This window comes from Ylistrum balloti, unplaced genomic scaffold (genome assembly GCF_031769215.1).
Source record: "Ylistrum balloti isolate Yb309-2 unplaced genomic scaffold, AGI_CSIRO_Ybal_v1 Utg371548, whole genome shotgun sequence".
In the NCBI taxonomy this organism is placed as follows: Eukaryota; Metazoa; Mollusca; class Bivalvia; order Pectinida; family Pectinidae; genus Ylistrum; species Ylistrum balloti.
This window is the reverse complement of record NW_026782797.1, coordinates 70,823-82,120: the sequence shown is the minus strand read 5'-3', so window position 1 is coordinate 82,120 and position 11,298 is coordinate 70,823. Positions and strand designations below refer to the sequence as shown.

At 37.3% G+C, this 11,298-nt stretch overlaps 1 protein-coding gene across 1 annotated transcript in view; it reads right to left on the bottom strand.

Moving 5' to 3' along the window:
- Positions 1-400: 400 nt before the first annotated feature.
- Positions 401-11,298, bottom strand: part of LOC132562923 (bone morphogenetic protein 10-like) — a 33,690-nt gene continuing 22,792 nt past the window's right edge. The window contains exon 3 of the mRNA XM_060227699.1: positions 401-634. Coding sequence (XP_060083682.1) covers positions 401-634 — 234 coding nt within the window. The remainder of the gene's footprint in view (positions 635-11,298) is intronic.

Below are 11,298 nucleotides of genomic sequence, written 5' to 3'. Positions count from 1 at the left end.
TATTGTATATACCTTTTATAACAAATGTTGTGAATATCTAAATGTTTTAAACACATTTTGAAGAAGTACAGCTTAAAAAGCCACGATCCTGCGTATGAATCACATGCGCTCCTTTGATGTCACGTACGGCCATATCTGTTGATAACACATCCCGTCACACATTTTGCTACCTGTGACCAAACGCCTTGATTACATATGTTATAGTATAGCTGCTTGTGCTCACATGTGAACATCACCTTTTAAATCTGTTTCCTGGAGTAAATCAACTGCAATCATCTGCAATCACATCTCCTGATCCTACATGTGGTCATACTCTTCGCTTCCATTTCCTGACAGCAACATGCAAACATGTTCTTTATTGCTACCTGTGGTCACGTCCTCTCACTATCTTTTCTTGGTGTTACCTGCAGCCACATTCCTTAACTACCATTCCGTCATATGTGTACTTAAAAGTTACAACTCCCATTTCATCCACATAAAGAATAGAAATAGAATCCAGTTTTGTTGGAACACAACACGCTCTACTTGCCTTCTTAGGGTTTTTAGAATTCAGAAGCGTTTGTATTATAGAGTGTTTCGTAGGAGATAGGTAGTCACTGAACGGGAAAAAGCACTTCCCGGCACATTGGTAGGCCTGCAATAAAAAAAACGAATGATATTATCATGTGAAATTAGCAAGGAGCGATTATTGTGTGCATTATCAGGACATGTATGATAAAGCTGAGATGTTAAAAAACGGCTCCCGTTATTTGTAGTTCCTTCTTTTAGGCATAAAACTTTACGTTTTTTGTAAGATGTCTTTTGGCTTAGTCGTTACACGAGAAATATCATACTCCTTGAACTGAAACTGTAACTCGAGAAATGTCAGCATGTCTCTCTTGGTCGTAAAACTAGAAACGTCCACATGCCTTACTGGGCTGTAACTCGAGAAATGTCAGTATGTCGCGCTTGGTCGTAAAACTAGAAATGTCCACATGCCTTACTGGGCTGTAACTCGAGAAATATCAGCATGTCTCGCTAGGCCGTAACACAAGAACTTATATCATGTCTTACAGGGTCGTAACACGAGAAGTGCCCAAATGTCTTACAGGGTCGTAACACGAGAAGTGCCCAAATGTCTCACAGGGTCGTAACACGAGAAGTGCCCAAATGTCTCACAGGGTCGTAACACGAGAAGTGCCCAAATGTCTCACAGGGTCGTAACACGAGAAGTGCCCAAATGTCTCACAGGGTCGTAACACGAGAAGTGCCCAAATGTCTCACAGGGTCGTAACACGAGAAGTGCCCAAATGTCTCACAGGGTCGTAACACGAGAAGTGCCCAAATGTCTCACAGGGTCGTAACACGAGAAGTGCCCAAATGTCTCACAGGGTCGTAACACGAGAAGTGCCCAAATGTCTTACAGGGTCGTAACACGAGAAGTGCCCAAATGTCTTACAGGGTCGTAACACGAGAAGTGCCCAAATGTCTTACAGGGTCGTAACACGAGAAGTGCCCAAATGTCTTACAGGGTCGTAACAAAAGAATACGTTTCACTGGGTCAGTCATCAAAAGAAACGTCACCAAGAGTTTCTTTGAGTTTTAAGTTGAGAAATATTAACATGCCTCTCATTAAGTTGTAAACTAGGAAATGTTAACATGGCTTTAGATGGTTAGTTAACAAAATCAAGAAAATAGCATCATGTCAACACAATCATAATTCAAACTCGAATTCCATAAAACTGGGACAAAATATGGGCCAAAGAAAGATTTACACGGAGAGTTATGGAAAGGTACAAGGAGGATAAGACAATGTGCTTAAAAGAAACGTTTACATGCCTCTGACTTGGCCGTAAGCTGAGAAACGCTTACATGCCTTTGGCTGGGCGGTAAATTGAGAAACGTTTACATGCCTCTAGCTGCTCGGTACATTGAGAAACGTTTACATGCCTCTGGCTGGACGGTAAATTGAGAAACGTTTACATGCCTCTGGCTGGACGGTAAACTGAGAAACGTTTACATACCTCTGACAGGGCGGTAAACTGAGAAACGTTAACATGCCTCTGGCTGCTCGGTAAATTTAGAAACGTTAACATGCCTCTGGCTGGGCGGTAAATTTAGAAACGTTTACATATGTCTGGCTGGGCGGTAAACTCAGGAACTTTACATGCCTGTGGCTGGGCGGTAAATTAAGAAACGTTTACATACATCTGGCTGGACGGTAAATTGAGAAACGTTTACATGCCTCTGCCTGGTCGGTCAATTGAGAAACGTTTACATACCTCTGACTTGGCGGTAAATTGAAAAACGTTTACATGCCTCTGGCTGGACGGTAAATTGAGAAACGTTTACATGCCTCTGGCTGGACGGTAAACTGAGAAACGTTTACATACCTCTGACAGGGCGATAAACTGAGAAACGTTAACATGCCTCTGGCTGCTCGGTAAATTGAGAAACGTTTACATGCCTCTCGCAGGGTTGTAAAATGAGAAACATTAATATGCCTATCGCTGGATTGTAATTTGAGAAACGCTAACATGCCTCTAGCTGGATTGTAATTTGAAAAACGCTAACATGCCTCTAGCTGGATTGTAAAGTTTGAAATGTTAACATACTTCTTGCTATGTTGTAAATTGACAAACGTAAGCATGTCCCTATCAGGGTTATAAATTCAGAACTTTTTCCACGCCTCACGCTTGGTTGTAAATTTAGATACGATAATATCTTCTCGTTTGTTGTAAATTGTGAAACGTTAACACGCCTCTCGCTGGGCGGTAAAGTGGGAAACATTACTTTGCCTTTCGCGGTGTAAATTTAGTCCCGGAAGCATGCCGCTCGCTGGGTTGTAAACAGACGAACGTCACCATGCCTCTCACTGAATTGTACATTTTGAAATTTTAAAACGCCTCTCACTTGATTGTTAATTTAGAAATTTTAACACACCTCTCACTCGGTTGTAAATTTAGAAATTTTAACACACCTCTCGCTGGGTTGTAAATTTAGAAATTTTAACATGCCTCTCACTGGATTGTAAATTTAGAAATTTTAACACGCCTCTCGCTGGGTTGTAAATTTAGAAACGTTACTATGCTTCCCACTGGGCTGTAATTTGATAAAAGTTAACATGCCTCTCGCTGGGTTGTAAATTTAGAAATGCTAACATGCCTCTCGCTGGGTTGTAAATTTAGAAATGCTAACATGCCTCTCGCTGGGTTGTAAATTTAGAAATGCTAACATGCCTCTCGCTGGGTTGTAAATTTAGAAATGCTAACATGCCTCTAGCTGGGTTGTAAATTTAGAAAACGTTAACATGCCTCTAGCTGGGTTGTAAATTTAGAAATGCTAACATTTCTCTTGTTGGGTAGTAAATTGAGAATCAACAACATGTATATTCTCGGAGTTTAAAAAATAAATATATTAATCCTACATAATGCTCTTATAGTTATAAAATAATTAGTAAGGATGAAACTTTTCTATTTGCCCCATAAATGATATACAACCACGCTGATTGATGTGTAAAGTGTATTACGCTGCGTCAGTGTAATAGAGGTTAGATAAGTAAACTGTGATATAAGTAAATAAGAAAAAGGAAACATTTCTCATCAATCATTCGTTTAAAACGAGGTGCAGCATGATATTATTCTTTCAAACATCTGTGACAGGGCGTAGTATTAAACGGTCCCGTCATATAGTCTGTATGTTCAGCAGGTCAAAGTTAAGTTTGACATTTTTTCAATAATTATGATAAAAACAACACATAATCTATGTATTTTTATGCTTAATACAAAAAGGAAATGTAGATAGTGCTGTTTGCTAGAAAATTTGCCATGCACATCCTAGACTTTGTGCAGCTTTAGATCAGCATAGTAATTAGAATAGCGGAAACATGAAACAAAGAGGTAGAAACAAGGAGAACAAAACTTGAGTACAGCTTGGCGGACAAAATGCCGCATTTGTTCAGTGAGTTGCCATTGGGAAATAGTTGAAAGTAAATACCATTGTAAACGGAAGAACAACTTAATAGCATTGTACATTGAGTAGACACTGGGGAACAAGACCACTCAATAGAACTATATACAGATTATGGAGACAGGAACAACTAAATAGCATTGTCATTGAGTAGACCCTGGGGAACAAGACCACTTAATAGAACTATATACAGATCTACGGAAACAGGAACAACTAAATAGCAGTCTACATTGAGAAGACCTCGGGGAACAAGACCACTTAATAGAACTATAAACAGACTATGGAGACAGGAACAACTAAATAGCATTGTCATTGAATAGACCTTGGGGAACAAGGCCACTTAATAGAACTATAAACACACTATGGAGACAGGAACAACTAAATAGCATTGTCATTGAGTAGACCTTAGGGAACAAGGCCACTTAATAGAACTATAAACAGACTATGGAGACAGGAACAACTAAATAGCATTGTCATTGAGTAGACTTTAGGGAACAAGGCCACTTAATAGAACTATAAACAGACTATGGAGACAGGAACAACTAAATAGCATTGTCATTGAGTAGACCTTAGGGAACAAGGTCACTTAATAGAACTATAAACAGACTATGGAGACAGGAACAACTAAATAGCATTGTCATTGAGTAGACCTTAGGGAACAAGGCCACTTAATAAAACTATATACAGACTATGGAGACTGGTACAACTAAATAGCAGTGTACATTGAGTAGACCTTGGGTGAATAAACAATTAAAAATTAAGAAGAAAATACCATCATTTCAACAGAGTAACCTTCCAAACTCAAATCCAAAACAACTCGGGTAAAATATGAACAAAAGAAAGTTCTGCACTGTAACTCACTAGAAGAGCATTAGAAGAATAAGATCAAGAATAAGAACTCTGTATCGCGATTTTGTCCGGAAGTTGACGTCTTCTGCACAAAAAATCCTGATAATAGGAGCTGGCCCTTGAATATAGAATTAAAATGTTGTGTAAACACCATAGGTTGTGGATGCAGGAATGTTGCTATTTAGAAATGGGAAAAAATTCACGATAGGGAAATTGAATGCTTATCAAACAGCTTATCAAAGCTTTCCATCTGGTTTCGTTGAAGGGTAGGACATGATCGAAATATGCTGCTGATGTAGAAGAGTCTGTCATATCCTTGACAAGACAAGATGTATCGATATATCTGAAAGTGACTGTAAACGTCTTAGTCACCTGTTTCAATTAGCTTGTCGATGAATTCAGCCTCGTACGAAAACAAAAGCAAATCAACCAAAAGAGGGACACAGTTCGTTCCCATCGGTATTCAAACAGTCTGTTGGAAGGTCTTAGCGCCGAACTCGACAAAGATGTTGTCAACCAGAAACCGAACAGACTATAAAGTGAGTAGATATAACTGAGCTGAATTTGGAAGACAACTAAAGAGGACTATATAGTGAGTAGATCTTATGAGACAACTAAACAGGAGTATATAGTGAGTAGATCTTATGAGACAACTAAACAGGAGTATATAGAGAGTAGATCTTATGAGACAACTAAACAGGACAATACAGTGAGTAGATCTTATGAGACAACTAAACAGGAGTATATAGTGAGTTGATCTTATGAGACAACTAAACCGGACTATATAGTGGGTAGATCTTATGAGACAACTAAACAGGAGTATATAGTGAGTAGATCTTATGAGACAACTAAACAGGACAATACAGTGAGTAGATCTTATGAGACAACTAAACAGGACAATACAGTGAGTAGATCTTATGAGACAACTAAACAGGACAATACAGTGAGTTGATCTTATGAGACAACTAAACTGGAGTATATAGTGAGTAGATCTTATGAGACAACTAAACAGGACAATACAGTGAGTAGATCTTATGAGACAACTAAACAGGACAATACAGTGAGTAGATCTTATGAAACAACTAAACAGGACAATACAGTGAGTAGATCTTATGAGACAACTAAACAGGACAATACAGTGAGTAGATCTTTGGACATTTGTATGCTTAAAAACATTCTTAGTAAACTGTAGTTTCAGGGAGTGGTATCGCACTCTAAAAATGAACATCATAATAAATTGCTGAATCACCAAGGGTAACTTAAACGAAGCCCAGTTGGAAGGTGATTGAAGAAGCGGGGCGGGGCTCGTTAGCTAAGCCAGCAGCTCCGTTCATTATTGATAAATACAAATATTTTAGCCCTTCCTACAGGGAAAGAAATATGTTTTCTATAGGAAGATAATATTTAATATTTATTTCCTAAAGATATGAAAATTGTCTCGGCTGGTGTATTGAGAGGGATTCCAGAGTTGGGTGTGAGGTTGCCGCTTTATCGATAGCCTCGAAACACATCATTTATACCTAGATAGGTGAGATAATCTCACTAGATACAATCACCATATATTATAAAATTATGGCAGAGAGAAAATTTGTGTTATTTTCTTTCTCCTCTGTAGATGTTTCCTTAGATGATTACTATTATATATTAGCGAATGTTTGCCCGGAGCTCCTGTCCAATCTCCCTTATTGGGAGGACGTGATTCTCCACATAGGCTGGGCACACAGTGTCCGGACGTCAGCCATATACCTATCTTATATCAAACTCTGCCGTATAGATCATACGTCAATAACATTCCTGCTGTTCGTAGATACCGTAAACGTAAAGGAAATTGATTAAAACTATGATACGAGTTAAAACGCGCCATATCAACCGTATCAAATTTGGCAACTAAATATAGGAAAAACGAAATAAAAAAGTTGATATGACAGCTATTCCAATGGACCTTTTATCGAGTTAATAAGTACATTCTACATTACATACGAGGGTATATTTTTACATATCCCTCCACCTCTAGTGAGTATACAGCCAAAGGTGTGTAGGGCGTGCGCTGACTTTATCACCTCCTCAACACTAATTGATTGGGTAAAATTCACGATTCCTAACCAACTGTTAGGAACTTTCGACAGGATGTGCCGTTGGAATTTGGCAAGGACGTGAGGCGATGTTGATTTACCAAATGATTTTATCAATTTGTGTTACATTAAAGTATTACTGATAAATGCAGAAACGTATTCGATTCTAAAGGTAAAATAATTAGGTAGTGATGGTTTGGTACTCACCCAGATAAACGGAAATCAAAACAAAACGCTCCAAAGTGCTTCATACCCCAAGAGTACATTCGGCAGTTTACCTACCTGTTGACTAATAACTATTTACCATAGATTCCTACTGTTGACCAATAACTACTTAATCAGGACACTCCATCCGTTGACCAATAACTACTTAATCAGGACACTCCACCCGTTGACCAATAACTACTTAATCAGGACGCTCCACCCGTTGACCAATAACTACCTAATCAGGACACTCCACCCGTTGACCAATAACTACTTAATCAGGACGCTCCATCCGTTGACCAATAACTACTTAATCAGGACACTCCATCCGTTAACCAATAACTACTTAATCAGGACACTCCACCCGTTGACCAATAACTACTTAATCAGGACGCTCCATCCGTTGACCAATAACTACTTAATCAGGACGCTCCATCCGTTGACCAATAACTACTTAATCAGGACACTCCATCCGTTAACCAATAACTACTTAATCAGGAAGAAAATCCGTTGACCAATAACTACTTAATCAGGACACTCCATCCGTTAACCAATAGCTACTTAATCAGGACACTCCACCCGTTGACCAATAACTACTTAATCAGGACGCTCCATCCGTTGACCAATAACTACCTAATCAGGACACTCCACCCGTTGACCAATAACTACTTAATCAGGACGCTCCTTTAAACTTCGTTTTCTATACACAAAGAAAATATCTAAGATATCGACTGGCAAATTTAGTGACGCTTGTCCCTTTGATTTTAAGAAGAAGTAATACAAAAAAGACACGGATGAAAAGGACCCGGCGATCTGTACGTTTTTACTTGCAAAAAAGGTTGAAACTGAGTAACATAATCGTCTCTCAGTGTTCAAATTTCTAAAAGAACACGAAAGTATTCGCAAAAAGTAAGGAAAATGTAAAATACCAGTAATTACGCCAACCACAACCTGGTCTAGCCCTGGCTGGTGGGTAATAGGCCAACCACAACCTGGTCTAGCCATGGCTGGTGGGTAATAGGCCAACCTCAACATTGTCTAGCCCTGACTGGTGGGAATTAGACTAATCACAACATGGTCTAGCCCTGACTGGTGGGAATTAGGCCAATCACAACATGGTCTAACCCTAACTGGTGGGTAATAGGCCAATCACAACATGGTCTAGCTCATGCTGGTGGGAATTAGGCCAATCACAACTTTTTGTAGCCCTGGCTGGTGTAAATGTCCGTTCACCCTGATTATTTCGTTCGCATAGAAAGTGAGAGGATTCCCTCAGATGTGACATCAGTAATTCAAATCTGTTTTGTGTACAAAACAACCTTTTTGATATTTATTTATTCATTTTTATAGTATAACATTTTTCAGATTTCATATTTTATACCGTTCACATTTCATTTCCACATGTTATATTGTAACAATGTAACATATGTTATAAAACTTCGAAACAATAATGTATGCTATTCCTTTGCATATTTTTATAAGATATCAAAAAACAGAATGTACACATTAAAGATCATCAAAAGTAACAAGTAAATAAGCTTTTCTTTTGTATTAATCTCGCTTCTCATTGATTTGGGGTTTGTATTGGTATTTGGTTATCTTTTCGGCATTTACCTTTAGTAGTTACAAAGGCTTTATTATCTTTGTGATGTAAAGTTTTACTTCATACTACATTTTATATTTTCCCTCTTTCAGCAAAGCCATTGTACTCAAAAATAAAGACTTAAGGTGAATACGTCGTCAACCGACAGACAAACTCGTAACGCAGGTTTTCAGAAGATGCAGGCTTGTGAACATGATGGGGGAGTTTTACGGTCGTCATAGTGATCTCAATGAGAAATATTCTATTTCTTTGTACAATAAGAAGCTGAACGTATTTGATGCACTCTAGTTTTCCTGTTTGTTCTATTGTTGTTTACCTTGTTCTTATTTGAGAACGTGACATTACTTACTTGGACTGACCTTTACATGACGGTTGTCGTGTACCTTTTAAGGAGTCTCCGTGTAAGCGCTTCTTTTGTTCATATTTTGCCCTAGTTTTATTGAATATCGGTTTGGATGATGATTATGTTATATTATAAAGTTATATCCTACGTGACGATAGATTTGTAAAATCTAAACTTCTTACGAAATTTTACAGCTCAAATTTTGTGTGTCATTTACTGGAAAAGACAGCAAAATGAAGTAAGTGTTCCTTAAATATCCTCTCTGGAGATCAAATAAACTAGAGATCATAAAAGGAAATTTGAAAACAGGATTATGTTTCAAAGTGAATTCGTTCCAATGACAATGTCATTAGGGTGTTTACTGCATATTAAGTTAAACGTTATGCAATCAATGAATGAATGAAAGTTCAGTGTCACTTCTAAATGCTATAAATTAATGCTTAAAAAGGTTCAAAGAGATTGCTAACAGTGATAAACGGTTTCACGACAAAAAATCAAGGATTTACTGCTTTAAAAAAATTGTTATTACTAAACCATTATATTCATGTACAGTAATACATCAGTACAATATCTCCCGTGAATCTGTGAACAAAGGGTTCTATATTGCTGGGGAAATCCACACAAGTCTTCAGAGTAAAACCATTAAATAGTCTTATGTCTATAACAACCAATACACATACGACATTTTCCGCTAATTTACCAAGTAAGGCTAATCTTTATGCGATAAAACGAAACTAGACAGGTATTTCACTCCACTGTATCATACCGACATGAATACATATCTTCCAAACAACATGTAAAAATATAGTGGAGTGTTAACTCGTCTACAAGGAGACATCCGACAGCATGTAGCAAAATCTAGGGTGGCTTTTAGTCAAGCTAGCAAACGGACATTTTGTTGTACTGAAATCGTACACTATAACGGATGTTTTATCGCTGTTGTACTGAAATCGTACACTATAACGGATGTTTTATCGCTGTTGTACTGAAATCGTACACTATAACGGATGTTTTATCGCTGTTGTTCTGAAATCGCCGCTAATATAAGCCGAAATCAACATATGATCTATTTTGTTGATAACTTGATAATTGAGCACTGATACAATGTGTCGATTGGCATTAAACAGAAATTATCATGTCAATAACACAAGGCAATGCCAACATAAAATCTTCATTCTACCTCCAAATAGATTAAGTGAGAACAAAACATGAAAAAAAGAAAAACATGTACACAGCAGAGATCTAGGGGATGTTTCGGAAGGGAAAGCGTCTTCTGCTTAACAAGAAACAAGCTGTGTGTGGTACAGACACTTAACTACGAGACATATTAACGAGCATCTAACGCATCTAACTTCATATCGCACGACTGGGATATAGTTCTTAATGAAATGAGTGCGGCGACCAATATAATTCGTATCAAGATGTATCTCTCGAATTCATGTGTTGTAAAGATTATGTCACGTTCCCTGTATAATGCATGCCATTCATCTTCTATGTTGACCCTGATGTATTTAGCTGACTAATATATCCGGATGGCCGTGTTATCGAGATCGTTTTGTATATGTAACGTCGTGCTTTTTAAGACTAAAATCCTGTTTGTGATGTGATTATAACGACGTACCACCAGTCATGTTCTTATTTTCTGATTTTTATGGGTATTGGGTACACTTCGGCCATCACGTAGCGAAATATTTAGCATGTAAAACTCTCCATACAATCTCACACCATTTAGATATAGACCATTGATAAAATATCACATGTTCCACCTGTTTACCTGTTATGTCATTTGTGTTATTAAAGTTTTGTGTACGATCACGTTACGTCATCAATTGAAAAATTTGACTTTATAAATGCTAAATGAAACTTTTCTATGGTTGTGATAAAAAGTGCCCTAAATGAGTTATTATTTCATATAAGAATATATGAAACTCGTCTCGAAGTTTTAATAAAACTTGTTTGATAAAATCTAATGCGTGAAATAAAAACTCATTAAAGCTATTTAAAACTTTTCCCCCAGTGAACCATATATAGATGTTTGTTTTGTGTTTTTGCAATTTTTTTTTTTTTTTTTTTTTTGTTTTTTTTTTTTTTTTTGTTTGTTTGTTTGTTAGTTTTGTTTGGTTTTTTTTGTATTTTTAAAACTTGTTATTCATAATTTTGTCTTATTATCAAAAAAATAATCAACACGCATAAACGGTCTTGAATAATGAACTATATTTTGTCGCGTAGTACCATATACTAATGAGTAAAAATGTTCCATATATTTTCCAGTTACTTTT